Raw genomic sequence first — 15,305 nt, forward strand, 5'->3', positions numbered from 1 at the left:
AATAAACTAAGCAAATACTACTTAGATTGGGCTACTATAAGGTGGGTGCCTAACTGGCTGGATAACCGTACTCAGAGAGTAGTTATTAATGGTTCCCAATCCTGCTGGAAAGGTATAACAAATGGGGTTCCACAGGGGTCTGTTTTGGGATTGGCTCTGTTCAATATCTTCATCAACGACTTAGATATTGGCATAGAAAGTATGCTTATTAAGTTTGCAGATGATACCAAACTGGGAGGGATTGCAACTGCTTTGGAGGATAGGGTCATAATTCAAAATGATCTGGACAAACTGGAGAAATGGTCCATTTCACAATCAATCAATTTCACACATACAGATTGGGAAGAGACTGTCTAGGAAGGAGTACGGCAGAAAGGGATCTAGGGGTTATAGTGGACCACAAGCTAAATATGAGTCAGTGTGATGCTGTTGCAAAAAAAGCAAACATGATTCTGGGATGCATTAACAGGTGTGTTGTGAGCAAGACACGAGAAGTCATTCTTCAACTCTACTGTGCGCTGGTTAGGCCTCAGCTGGAGTATTGTGTCCAGTTCTGGGCACTGCATTTCAAGAAAGATGTGGAGAAATTGGAGAGGGTCCAGAGAAAAGCAACAAGAATGATTAACGATCTAGAGAACATGACCTATGAAGGAAGGCTGAAAGAACTGGGTTTGTTTAGTTTGGAAAAGAGAAGACCGAGAGGGGACATAGCAGCAGTTTTCAGGTATCTAAAAGGGTGTCATAACGAGGTGGGAGAAAACTTGTTCATCTTAGCCTCTAAGGATAGAACAAGAAGCAATGGGCTTAAACTGCAGCAAGGGATGTTTAGGTTGGACATTAGGAAAAAGTTCCTAACTGTCAGGGTGGTTAAACACTGGAATAAATTGCCTAGGGAGGTTGTGGAATCTCCATCTCTGGAGATATTTAAGAGTAGGTTAGATAAATGTCTATCAGGGATGGTCTAGACAGTATTTGGTCCTGCCATGAGGGCAGGGGACTGGACTCAATGACCTCTCGAGGTCCCTTCCAGCCCTACAATCAATCTTGGGTGGGGAGTATGCTGGAAGACTCATCTTGTAATCAAACCCCCTGATAACTTCCTCTGAGCTTGTTGAGGCTGGTAATATCCAATGCAAAAGGTTTATTAATAAAGTTTCCCTGCCTGCCAAGCTGTCCCAGGAAACCTTTGTTTTCTAGGCAATGCTGCAGATAGATGGAGAATCTCTACCCAGGGCAAAAAGGCCAAGATAGAAGCAGAAAAAACCCATACATAAAGCTACTCTCCCCTCCCACAATACCTATCTGCAGCACCCTCCTTCCTCTACAATACCAAACCTACTCCCATGGGTTCTGTCTCCCTCCCTATAATAATACTCCAGCAGCAACTGTTTGATTTCCCTCATTGTCAGATGAAGCTTCTGGCCCTCCCAGCAAAGTGTCTGATAGGGACTTTGTTAGCACGCTCTCATCAGAGACTGGTCAGTCCACTCCCAGTTTAAGTGACTGGGCTCAAAATGCTACATAAAGAATAAGAATAGGTAAGTGAAACTGACTGAACAACATGTGAAACTGACCACTCTATTTTCACTGTGTGAAATGCAAAGACTAATTAGGGTTAATAGCTGAAAGTAAATTAGATGACATTAAAACTAAAAAGTAAAGTTATTAGCAACAGGAAATCTTAATTTAAGAAGTTATTAATTTCAACCTGATAGCATCCCCTTAGATACAGTACCATATTTCATACTGAAATGCACAAATTATGGTGTTTCGTCCAGCTTGGATGGAGCCTGTGAGACAGGATTCTTGTCACATCAGTTACCACTTATACACAATAAACAGCAATCTATTTACACACAGCCAGATTTCAATAAAAGTAAAAACCCATAACTGTAATCTGTTAAAATTGTGCTTAAGAGTGAAACTCCAGGCTGGCACTCAAGCACGGATTTGATGGCATTTAAATGATAACATATTACAAGATTCACTTCCTCCCGTACACATTTCCTGTCTCTTCACTATTTTCTTGATAATTGCCCACTAATGTCCTACTTTTTCTCCTTCACCATAATCCCCTGAATTCAATTCCACTGCTTAATAAATCCTGGGGAATATTTTACAGTGGCCAATCCCTGTTTATTTCTCCCAGGACTGCATAATGCATCTGTACCGATGGGGTTTTAACTGAGAAGCTCCCAATTTGAATGGTTACTTGACAGTGACCAGAAGTCTAAGGAAGTTGCCTCCAGTTTGTGCTTTTCAGTGTCTGTTTGGTTCAAATGTTTGGATTTAATTTCTAAGGGCTTGGCTACACTTGCAAGTTGCAGCGCTGGTAGAGGCTTTCCAGCGCTGCAATTAGTAACTGTCCACACCTGCAAGGCACATCCAGCGCTGCAACTCCCTGGCTGCAGCGCTGGCTGTACACCTGGCCAGGTTGGGGTGTAGCGATTGCAGTGCTGGTGATCCAGCGCTGCTCATCAAGTGTGGACACACACCAGCGCTTTTATTGGCCTCCAGGGAATAAGGAGATATCCCAGAATGCTTTAAACTAAATTACTCCCTTTGTTTTGTTATGCAGCCTCTCTTTGTTTTGTTGTGAACCTCCGGAGGAGCTCCGTTTCGCTCCGTTTCTACCGGAGCTGCTTATCAGCTCCTGTTTGCTGTGATCAATCTGTGAACAATCAAATGAGATCCTCCTCCCTGTTGTGAACGAGCTCTGTGGAGCTCCTCCGTTGCTGCTGCTATCTAAAAAACAAACACATCTCCTGTTTGCTGTGATCATCTGTACCTGGCTGTAAACAATCAAATGAGAGGCAGGCAGGGAAACAGCAGGGAGTCGTGTTGCCTACATGCTGTTTGCAATTAAGAGTTAAGACTAAGGGGTCGGAAAAATGTTCTGATTTTTCAAGTCAGGAAGCTAACACACAGTGTTGGCTCCAAAAATCCACTCTCTCTTTCCCCCCGCTCCCTGTCACACTAGACCCCACTCCACCCCCCTCTTTTGAAAAGCACGTTGCGGCCACTTGAATGCTGGGATAGCTGCCCATAATGCATCACTCCCAACAGCGCTGGAAATGCTGCAAATGTGGCCACACACCAGCGCTGGTAGCTGTGAGTGTGGCCACACACCAGCGCTGCTCCTACACAGCTGGATGACCAGCGCTGCAAACTACCAGCGCTGCAAACTGTAAGTGTAGCCAAGCCCTAATCAGATTCTGCATTTTATCTAGACCAATCCTGACTTGCTAGCAGTGCTTCATCTTCTAGGAGTATTTGGTGTGCATAGAGAGTGCTGAAGATGGGATTACTCAGGTGGATAATCACAAATAATGTTACATCTCTATGGGTTATTTACTGTACTAAAACCAGGAAATCATACCCAAAATTTAAACCTGTGAGATAAGTGCCATCCAGACACAGGTGTGACTAGCTTTGTAACACAGTACTTCCTGAAACTGGCTGGGAAGATGTATATCAACCTGCTTTATGGGGTTGGAGGAATAACTTCTTGACTGGGGATAGGAAGTTCTCTCATCAGAAGGGAGTAAAGATATATCAAGTTAACAAAGCCTTGCTTGATCACATAAAACAAAGCCAAAAAAATTCACTAAGCTCCTCTATATCTATTTAGTTACAAACAGAGGACTGTATGTATGTGTGACTAAGAGGTACAGACACTGGAGCTTAGGAAAGAGAAGTCTATTTGAAATGCATTTGAATGAAAGATCATTGGTGTTTTGGAAGACACACGATGTTAACAGCAAGGAGACTCTTCCCCATATGAACAGAGACTCAAGGAATTTCCAAAATCACTTGCCATGCCCAAAAGAAGAGGTGCAGGGTAACATTTTCTGAAGTGCTTAAGTTACTTTCAGTGGGACTTAGGCTCCTACGCACCCAAGTAACTTTTGAAAATGGGGCTTATGCTCCTAAATCACTTAGCACTACATATAAAATTTTCTAGAGCATGTGAGAAGTAGGTTAGCTCAGTCACAGAGGGAAGCCATGCTCCCTGTAGAATAATACAGAAAGTATTAGTCCTTTATTTTGTCAAAACTAAAAAGCTAAAGCTTCTAGCCTCGCCACCCATTTTTAGAGCATTTTATTTCTACATTTTCCTGTAAGTCTCCTAATTAAAATATATTTTTATACCAAGATTGAATCAACTGTTCTATTGGGATATATGGATAGATTCCCCCATCTTCCCTCTGCAGAGTGATAGGGATGGGCTGCCAGGTTGCTTATCAGGATAATCCCCAAAGGCCTGTCTGTGTACGGTCTACAAAAGGAAGTGGAATGTGAAAAGAGACGAGTGACAGGAAAATGCAGTTATACCTATATTTAAGCAGTTTTTACTAGTCAGAGAGACATAATTACTCTGTTAGCTCTGTCTGTTCATGTGTTTAGTGAAATTCTGGCTTCTCTTACCTTTCGTTTAATGTCTGTAAACTGAGAAAACATGAGAGACCAATAGAAGGCCAGCTCCATGATATAATAATAGTAAAGACTGGATGTTAGAGGCTGGAAAAAAACAAACAGAACACTTGATTAAAAGGCAAAGTACTCCAAATTTTGCATTAAAAGACCTTTCCCCCCACCCCTAACAATCAACCCACCTCTCTTGTGGCCCCAGCTTTCTGGAGGAGTGGAGGTAGAGGAGGGTAAGTTAAAGGTCCCAAATTTATGTTTTGTAAAAAAACGGGTTTAATCAACAGAAATCTATGGTTTACATTTATATTCAAAGGAATAAAATTCCCTTTCAGTGTTTGCAACCTAAGAGCTGTGGCCTCCTGTTGGAGTAGAAGAACAAGGCTGTCTACAATTATCTGAGCTGAATGAAGGGCAAAAAGAAAACTGCAATTAATGGTGACTGAGATAATTACATTTGTAAAATTGCTCTACTTTTAATAATATCTAAGTACCAGATAGGGAATTTTGTTTTAAAATATATGAGCTTGTGATCAGTCTGGTTTAATGAACCAGTGTCTACACCACGAAAAATACCACATCACAACTACCCCCTTGTGAGCAGTCTTAGCTCAAAGGCCAAGAACTGCATGGGCCAAGGGAGAACTCTGCCCCCACACTCAAAGGTGAAATTTCCTGAGCAGAGCAGTAACTCATGGACTAGAAGTTTACCTTGTTGCAGCCTGTGCTGCATCTGCTCTATGGGCAATAAGAGGCATTTAGATCTCACAAATTTCATGTGACACCATTCACATGGAACAACATTGGAGCCATGCAAAGGGTTCAGTTCTCAAAACTGAGGGACTTCAGAAAACAGGAGCATCGCACATAGGAACATAAAAACGGCCAAACTAGGTCAGACCAAAAGTCCATCTAGCCCAGTGACCTATCTTCCAACAGCGGCCAATGCCATGGGCCCCAGAGGGAATGAACAGAACAGGGAATCACCAAGAGATCCATCCCCATCGCCCATTCCTAGCTTCTGGCACACAGAAGCTAGGGACACCATCCCTGCCCATCCTGGCTAATAGCCATTGATGGGACCTATCCTCCATGAATTAGTAAATATATATCTTACCTGAAAAGGGTAGTTGTACCAGCATTGTCGCGTGTCCCAAAACCACGGTGACTAGAGTGAAAAGAAGAGATTATCCTACTAGCATTTTTCTCCCTATATGCTCTGGTTTTCGCCAATTAAATCACTCCATCCCTACCACAATACTATTTCAAAGGTCTTCACTTTGCTTCTTTGGTTCAAGCTACATTTATTCTGGGGTTTCACAGAGATGAAAGCCATTTTTTTGCATGCAACCACATGCCATTGTGCACATAAAAATTTAAAGTGGAAATGTAGAGCTTTGCAGAGCTCTGTGCAAAGATCCATCTCTCTGGACTGTCTATGTCCTTGCAAGTGAGAAAACAGAGTCTGCTTAAGAGTGGACAGGCCCATCCTGTTTTGGCATCAGAGAAGAGAGTCTTCCAGCATTTCTGACAGCCTTTCCTGTTTTGTGAAGACATGACTCTAAATTAAAATACACAAGGGTCCTGACTAGGAAGCATAAGGAAGATCTAAGGCCACTGAACTCTTGCTATTTTAGTCCCATATTATGTCACTCAGAGCAAGCAGTGAAAGAAAAAACACAAACTCAACTCACCGACCAGATAAATTTGAGTCCATAAGAAAATATACTTAAATAAAACGTAAACCTCCACCTGGGAATGGAAATGAGAAAGGGAAAAAATTAAATGTTTGAAATTAAATGAACACTGTATGGTTAATGTTTGTGTAGCAAAAGCTGGAATAGTTATAAATGGAGCTGAATTTGGCAGAAAAAGTGGAGTTTTCACCCACTAATGTGTAATTCTCCATACATGGCAAATTGTCTAATATTGCCCTTTGGAATATCTGTCCATCAAAATAAAAATATTTATATAAGAATCATACAAACAGCATAGCTCCAGAAAAAACTCTACAGATTGTCTTGGAAATACATACCAAGGTTAAAGCATATGTACATACTGAGATGTACAACTTGGCAAAGGCAACAACTCTGAAGAAACCATTGTGATCTAGTGCAACATATATGACAATACCCTGGACAAACCTTATGGAATTAGAGATTAACATAATTGAATTAAGTTCAATACTTTGGGGTCCACTGTATTTAAAGTGAAATTATGTGTGTGTTATTGTGGAATTGTATGCAACTTCTATAGGGGACTGACTAATCCTAACCCTTCCCGGAGACTGTAACTTCAAACACCTCCTGGGACAATGTGTGTGAAGTGGAATTGTACAGACTCAGCCTTTGAGGCTTTGCCCTGAGGGAAAGAACCTTCTGGTCTGATGATCCCTTGTTATAGGAGGACAGGTCAAAGACCCAATCTGGATTCTCCAGGGACCAACAGACAAAACACAGATTTTTCAATAAAGAGCCTGAATTGAACCTCACTCAGGGCCTTCCTTGTGATCCAAAACCTGGACAGGACCTCTGGGACCTAGGAAAGGGTTGGAAGGACTTGGCCTACTGAGGCCCCATAAGACTGAGTGCTAGTTCTGCGCTAAAGCGGTTATGAACTTAGGACCACAAAAGAGAGCCTTTTGGGGTCTGAAGGATTCACCTGCCAGACGCCATGTTAGAGCCAGTTGGGGTGATCTCTGGTAAGCTTATTAGCATGACTGTAGGTACTTTTATTGATTTTAATGTTTTCTCTGTAGTGCTTTTACCCTAAGAATTAAATAGACTTGCATAGGAAGTTCTGTGTGGTAACTTATAACTGTCTGCAATTACACTGTGTACCAACTCTAAAGGAAGAAGCTAAGTGGGCCTGCTTAGGCTGGAAAAAAAACACAGTGAAGGCAGGGAACTCTTCAGCCTGGAAATATTCTGGTCAAGGAGGTGACAGATGAGGATCTCCACCCAAGAAAGGCAATGGCTAGGGGGCCAGAAGCCTGACAGTGGGTGCCACTGCTGGACAACTAAAGGGAAATACAGGTGAAATTGCCCTGAAATGTGACAGCAGGCACATAGCAGATACCCTAGTACACATAACATGTTTCAAACTACACTTGCAAGCCAATTAAGACAGATATAGGGGAAGTCCTCCTCCCATTCCTATTGGTTCATCTTATCTGGTGCCTCTAAGTATACAAAGCTTTACTTGCAGGGGGAAGAGGGGAGGAATGTTGGGTAAGAATTACATGAGGATATTAAGGAAGTGATTGGGAAAGAGAAACCACCACAGAAGGAGCAGGGAAAGGTGTTCAGAAACTACAGCAATGGGGGGTCATGTAAGTACCTAGACCAGATGTCGGCAACCTTTGGCACGCAGCCCATCAGGGTAATCCGCTGGCGGGCCACGAGACATTTTGTTTACGTTGACTGTCCGGAGGCACGGCCCCCCGCATCTCCCAGGGGTCGCGGTTTGCCATTCCCAGGCAATGGGAGGTGCGGGAAGTGGAGCGGGCTGCAAGGACATGCTGGCCACCGCTTCCCGCAGCTCCCATTGGCCGGGAACAGCAAACCGCGGCCCCTGGGAGCTGTGTGGGGCTGTGCCTGCAGAAGTCAACGTAAACAAAATGTCTCGCGGCCCGCCAGCAGATTGCCCTGATGGGCTGCGTGCCAAAGGCTGCCGACCCCTGACCTAGACAGAAAGAAGCAAAGAGCAAGATAATGAACTGAAGTGAGAGTGAGATGGAACAAGAATCCAAAAAGTGTCCATTCAACATGTGCCATTGCCTAAGCCATGAAATTAGTTCAGGAAAGTGTCTTGTGTAGAAAATCAGACTGTCCAGAAAGCTCACCCTTGTCTTGAAGGGAGTTACTCAGTTGAATACACAAGGTGAAGTGTTACCATCTGCATGAGAGATGGTCCACTATGCACGCCTCTCTCAGAAAGGGATCATTGGCCACTGAGACCATAAATATTCCTGTAAAGCTGTCCTGGTCTTTCATGGCACACATATCAATTGATATAACAGCATGCTAAAAGCCATTCTAATTTTCTCTCTATTGGTCTGGGTGGAAACTTGTTAGGTTGGCATTTTTCTCCCTGTGATGGAGTGAACCCCCATCACCTGTGAGAAAGAGTTAAAGGCCAGTTAGGCACAGTCACTCCACCTGGGCACTAATTAGTTACTTGTCAATGAGAGAGGGTGGGACTAAAGAAGGATCAGGTGATAAGGCCTGGGTGACTGTTTAGTTATCAATAGGCTGAGAGAAGCTGCAGAGAGAAGACATGAAAGGGGGCTCCTAGGAAAGGCTGAAGTGCCAGAGGCTGCTGGAGGCTAGTGTACTTGATAAGTAAAGGCAGTGGAACTTCAGGAAAAGTTGAGCACAAGGCCTCCAGGTTAGGGGTTTTTTTTTTGGACTTTGAACTACAGTTGGACATTTTGTTCGCCTGAAAAGAGGCTGACCTAGCTGCTTCTCAGACAGAGGACTGAGTGGCGTCCAAAGACAGACAACCTGCAGGGGACACAAGGGACAAAAACCCATGCAACACTGTATCCTGACAAGGAGAGACGCGCACATCTTTACACTTCCCATAGCACCAAAAGACACTAAATTACATTAAAAATTCAAAAATTTCACTTAAAATACAACACGCAACTGGAGCTTGAATTGAGGCCATATTTTGGGCTCTGCACAAACCTACATGCTCTCACAAAACTTAGTGAGGATGGTGGGTTTGTCCTGGTTCCTACGATGACGAAACCAGCGCTGGATCTTTCGAACATCCCAGTCTAGCTGCTTTGACAAACCTTCTAACCTTCTTCCATCTGGACACTGAGAAGAAATGAAACAAAAGTCAGACATTTCTTCTGACTCCCCAATCTTCCACAGAGACTTTTCTCTCCCAAATCTTTTGTCTGAGACATTTCCCCTCTAAACCCTGGCCTCTGTCACAAAATTGAGATGTAGAGACAGAGAATAAAAAAATCATGCTAGGAAAGGTGTCATCTGCTAAAAATTCAATTTTAGAAGGAGAAATCTTTTGAACTCTAACCAGTAAAAAAAATTATATTCACGTTTAGCCTTCACACACGTTGCCCACCATAACAAGAACTCAGATACATTATTTAAAAGTAAGTGGGTTCAACGTTTCCTCCCCTATTTCTCCTCCAATTCTCCCAACAGCAACAAAGAACAGTAACACTGATAGCTGGTAAATTGTTTCCTGTGTAAATAGCATTCCACAGTATAGTACAGGGGTGGGCAAACTTTTTGGGGCGAGGGCCACATCTGGGTGAGGAAATTGTATGCAGGGCCGGGGCAGGGGGGGTGGAGTGTGGGATGTGGAGGAAGGGGCTCAGGACAAGGGATTGGGGCAGAGAAGGGGTGCAGAGTGTAAGAGGGGGCTCAGGGAAGGGGGTTGGGGTACAGGAGGGGTATGGAGTGCAGGATGGGGCTCAGGGCAGGGAGTTGGGGTGCAGGGTGCAGCAGGGAGCTCAGGGCAGGTGGTTGGAATGCACAGGAGTGCAGAAAGGGGCTCAGGGCAGGGAGTTGGGTGCAGGAGGGGTGCGAGGTACAGGCAGAGGGCTTAGGGCAGGAAGTTGGGGGGCGGGGGGCAGGAGGGGTTTGAGCTCCAGCCCGGTGCCGCTTACCTAAAGTGGCTCCGGGGTGGCAGTGGCGCACACCAGGGCCAGGGCAGGCATGCAGGGAGCCTGCCCTGTCCCCACGCCACTCCAGGAAGTGCTGCGGCCCCTGGGGGGCGGGGGGAGGGCTCTGCGTGCGCACATGGAGCCCTTTGCCTCCCGGCCCAGGGGCTGCTTCTGAGAGCAGCGCCGGGCCCGCAGCACCACCAGGGGTAATCCCGCGGGGGCCGGATCCAAAGCCCTGAAGGGCCGGATCCGGCCCGCGGGCTATAGTTTGCCCATCCCTGGTATAGTACATAGGGAATTTTTAGCAAGCTGGTCTGGTCTATCAGCAGCAATCTGCATAAAAAATTGAGCTTTCCCACTGATATGAATGGTCAGTTGAATCCCCCTAGGAATAGCAGGAGTGCATAGTCATGACATGACAATGTCTCTTGATTTGAAATTAGGGCTCAGATTTGGCCAATCTTAAGTGTTTATGAATTCCACAGGCATAATACACAGATGTTGACATTTCTGTAGGCTGCCGTTTGTAACTTCACAAATATAACAGAATTCTCTCATATGTACAATATGATACTTAATAACCCAATCTCTGACTGGGGTCTTCACTGGTATAGATTTTGTTTTTTTAAATAGTGACATGAGTTAGTATAGAAGAGCAGACAAAATGAACTAAACCTTTACAAATGACCACTGTTGAGGTAGGTCAAGTTACTTTTAGTCCTTTTAATAAGCTCTGCCAGAGAACTGCTACAACCGAAAGAAGCTAAACAGGTTTCACAACTTACGTTTACTCACAAAACCGGACTGATATGCAGAGTGCTGAACTAGCAAAGAGGGCCACCACACGTTGTTCAATATAATCTGAATGACAGAAAAATCTTTGCTCTAAGGGTGAAGTGCTAGAACTACTGCCACCTTCCTGCAATTCCATCACACCCATTTTCCCTTTCATGTAGGCTTTAGGGGCTTGGGCTACCTGGAAAGGATGTTTCTGCATTGGGAGTGCAGATGCACTCATCAAAAAGGAAAAGTCATAAGGCTTGTTTTATAGAACACTAGTTTCAGAAGAGGTGGTAAATTTTTTCCACATCAGTGTCATCCTCTATGCTGATTACTCAGATCTAAGCCCATAGTAAGTAACAGCTGTAGAGTCAAACAAAACTTAATTTGCCTGAAGTTCTGAACAGCGCAGTCCCCACTCCTGGGTGCGTGTTTCATTTTCAGCATTACTTTCAAAGACACTGATACATGAGCTTTCTCCCTAACACTGGCAAACCACAAATCTCCTTCTACTTATCTCCAACTCAGGCTGCATAACAGACTGCATTATGCTTCAACGAGACTAGTTTTTACTGAGGACACTAACATCTTCCATTGCACTCACTAAGAAAAGTCTCTCTCAGAACACCTGGCAATGTTACCATATCTGAATATAGAAGTCTCTATTTTATTTCCTTACACGGGAGTCTGTGATTTTATCAGTTTAACAATCAGTATTCAAGAAATTATGGACAACCTGCAGGATTCAGTCATTCAATAGTGAAACAACATAACAGGCAGATATTCAAATGAAAGAGTGATTCTATGATTCCTCTCAGCCATAGGACTGGAAGTCACCTTGAGAGGTCATCTAGTCCAGTCCCCTGCACTCATGACAAGACTACGTATTATCTAAACCATTCCTGACAGATGTTGGCTTAACCTGCTCTTAAAAATCTCCAATGATAGAGATTCTACAACCTCCCTAGGCAATTTATTCCAGTGCTTAACCACTCTGACAGTTAGGAAGTTTTTCCTAATGCCCAACCTAACCCCATTGCTTCTTGTTCTATCCTCAGAGGTTAAGAACAACAGTTTTTCTCCTGCCTCCTTGTAACAACCTTTTACGTACTTGAAAACTGTTATGTCCCCCCTTGGTCTTCTCTTTTCCAGGCTAAACAAACCTATTTTTTTTTTCATTCTTCCCTCATAGGTCATGCTTTCTAGACCTTTAATCATTTTTGTTTCTCTTCTCTGGATTCTCTCCAGTTTGTCCACATAGTTCCTGAAATGTGGTGTCCAAAACTGGACACAGTACTCCCGTTGAGATCTAATCAGCGCAGAGTAGAGTGGAAAAATTACTTCTCGTGTCTTGCTTACAACGCTCCTACTAATACATCCCAGAATGATGTTCGCCTTTTTTGCAAAAGGATAACCAGAAGAAAATATACTGCCAACATTCAATGGTCTATCCCTCAACTGGACTCTTCTGTTAGCATTTATTATTGAACTGCTTTCTTTCCACAACTAGATTTCTGTAGTGATAAGCTACCCAAGTCTACGGAAGTAATATGAAGAAGGCATCTGTGGGACTGATTAGCAAGACCAGCACAAGAATGGTCCCCAAGGAAGAGAGTGGTAACTTCTAAGGAAGGAGTGAAAAATACAGGGGAATCTCTTAGTGAATACTGGAAATTTGAGAGTTACACCCTGTACAGAAATTCAGGGGCCTGAATTCTCACTTTGTTCACATCAAACCACTCTTCTGCTTGCAATACTGTGGCTCAAGCACAGACAGAACTAAAGTCACTGCAGGAAACAGGAAAGGAGGTGGACACAGTCATATGTGAACTAAAGCAAGGAGCAAAAGTTACCAAGAGAAACCGGTATTTTTTGTACACAAATTCCCATCAATCAGAGAGTTATGTGAGCTGCAAGTGAATTTCCCTACGGCGACAAAAGAAAAGAGGTCCAGTTCTCATTTATATGCCTGAACCTCTCGCAGAACCTGAAGAGTGACTTACCTTAGTGATGGATGTAAACACTTTCTCTAGAATTGCATTGGGCTGAGCTCTGTGAGGTCCATTGTCTTGAATGCCAAGCTTTATGGCACATGGTTTGGCAATAAACCTGAAAGTCCAAAAGGAAGAGTCCGATTAAAATAAGAAATTAATTCCCCTTCTCTATGACTAAATTATCTTGGCTCTGAATGGTCACAAATAGTCCATACTACCCAAACACACTTTTCAAGAGATGCACCCCTTGTGCCCAGTGCAACCTTTTTCAAGCTGGTACTGTATAAATTTTTGGCACCAGGATTTCCTTATGCCAATGCCAAGGAACAGAGTAATGCAGTGAGAACAGATGGGGCAGAGCGTTACGGGATATTCTCTTTGGTCAGTTTGTATTATAGCATTTTTATCCTCATCAGCAGAGGGTTTTAGTGCTTATGAAAGATGCTAGATGGAGCCCTGCAGACCAAGGTCTGCTGTACATTCACAGAACTAGTGCAGCTGCAGCAGGACAAGCTTCCTCACTAATGTTTCTCACCTGAGATCTGGAAGAACCACCTCTAGAAATGGAGGGAGCAGACAACTTATTTGAACCAGAGTTTGAAATGCTTCTGAATGGCTACATAATTGTAACATATGAGACAAGTGCTGGAGAATTTGAGAGTACTCCTTAAGGAAGAAGAGGGTAAAGATGGCCTTGTGGTTAAGACACAGGATTGGGAAACCTGGTTTCTATTCCCAGCTCTGCCTGCCATGGATGTTGTGAGGCTCGAATTAAAGTTTGTAAAGAGCCTGGAGTCCAGTGAATAAAGGTATACAACACCAGCATTTTAAAACCAACACCCAATAATCCATAACTCTCTAAAACAGAAACCACATAATCCTGGAAAATGGTAGGAAGAAAGAAATGGAAGAAGTTGCTCGTAAAGTCTAGGGTAGAAATACAGACCTAAAAAGTCATACATAAAAAGGAGAGGCATGTAGTTAATCTTGAAAACTTGAGTAGGCCCCTTTCAACTCTGAGCACTCTCCTTTCCATAGCTGTGACACTCTGAAAAGCACCTTCTGGTCTGCAAGAGGAGTGCAGACACACTACTTTTTCATATGAAGATGCTGCAATTGGTGCCCAAAGAAGCAAGGCATCCTTCAGAACATCATTCTTGTAGAGTATTATTATTTAGATTCTGACCAAAACGTGCCTGCATCAATATAGTGACTGCCAGCACAGGCCTCCAAGTACTTTACAGACACTACTGAATTTAACCTCTCCCCGCCGATGCAGGGGTATTGTCCCGGTTCAATAAATATCCACTTCAGTTCTGGTCTATTTAATACCACCCTCCCTCTAGGGACAAGATTTCCAGTTTAGAGGTGTTCTTGCGCCAGAGGGGAGAAGGATGACTGAGAAGAGTCAATCTCAGAGAGAGAGTTTGTCATAAACAGGGAAGAGTACGGTATTAATTTCAGGCTGTTCCTGCCCAATGTGGAGATTCTAATCTAACAAAATAATTTAGTTTTATTGATAGATAAGAGGTTTTATTTCTAACATATGACAACAGGTCACCAAGTGTAAACAAAAAACAGAGTTTCTTCATTACTTAAATGGTAACTTCTAACAGGACGGACCTGACAAGTCTTCAAATATGTTAGGCTTTTATAAAGAGGACTAATCAATTGTTCTTCGTGTCCACTGAAGGTATCATAGAATCATAGAATCTCAGGGTTGGAAGGGACCTCAGGAGGTATCTAGTCCAACCCCCTGCTCAAAGCAGGACCAAACCCAACTAAATCATCCCAGCCAGGCCTTTGTCAAGCCTGACCTTAAAAACCTCTAAGGAAGGAGATTCCACCACCTCCCTAGGTAACCCATTCCAGTTCTTCACCACCCTACTAGTGAAAAAGTTTTTCCTAATATTCAACCTAAACCTCCCCTAAGATGAGAAGTAAAGGGAGATTTAGGTTAGATATTAGTAAAAGCTTTCTAACTAACTATAAGCGTAGTTATTAAGCTCTGGAATAGGCTCCCAAGGAAGGTTGTGGAATCCCCATCACTGAAGGTTTTTATTATAATAATAATTGGCGATATACCTATCTCCTAGAACTGGAAGGGACCTTGAAAGGTCATTAAGTCCAGCCCCCTGCCTTCACTAGCAGGACCAAGTACTGATTTTTGCCTCAGATCCTTAAGTAGCCACCTCAAGGATTGAACTCACAACCCTGGGTTTAGCAGGCCAATGCTCAAACCACTGAGCTATCCCTCCCCACATTTGTCCAACGTGTAAGAGCATGTTGGACAAACACTTGTCAGGGATGGTTCTAGAGTTACTTGATCCTGCCTCAGAGCAAGAGGCTAGACTTGACTTCTCGAGGTCCCTTCCAGTTTTATTTTCTATGATCTTTCCTGTTCCTCTCCGCACACTGCTCTAGAGAAAGTTAATTTGAAAACATGCATTGAAACGCCGCAT

General features: G+C 43.5%; 1 protein-coding gene and 1 long non-coding RNA gene across 3 annotated transcripts in view; one reads left to right on the forward strand and one right to left on the reverse strand.

The window, feature by feature from the left end:
- Positions 1-15,305, reverse strand: part of CERS5 (ceramide synthase 5) — a 45,591-nt gene that overhangs the window by 13,219 nt on the left and 17,067 nt on the right. For both annotated transcript variants that reach the window (XM_044994809.1, XR_006574535.1), the window contains exons 2-6: positions 12,853-12,958; positions 9,124-9,254; positions 6,123-6,180; positions 5,546-5,596; positions 4,429-4,521 (exon numbers count right to left, since the gene is read on the reverse strand). In XM_044994809.1, coding sequence (XP_044850744.1) covers positions 4,429-4,521; positions 5,546-5,596; positions 6,123-6,180; positions 9,124-9,254; positions 12,853-12,958 — 439 coding nt within the window. The remainder of the gene's footprint in view (positions 1-4,428; positions 4,522-5,545; positions 5,597-6,122; positions 6,181-9,123; positions 9,255-12,852; positions 12,959-15,305) is intronic.
- LOC123353604 lies at positions 685-7,213 on the forward strand. The gene is made up of 3 exons (XR_006574537.1): positions 685-724; positions 3,231-3,312; positions 4,764-7,213. It is a non-coding gene; the product is annotated as an uncharacterized LOC123353604 (long non-coding RNA).

Source organism: Mauremys mutica, chromosome 20, assembly GCF_020497125.1.
Source record: "Mauremys mutica isolate MM-2020 ecotype Southern chromosome 20, ASM2049712v1, whole genome shotgun sequence".
NCBI lineage: Eukaryota > Metazoa > Chordata > Testudines > Geoemydidae > Mauremys > Mauremys mutica.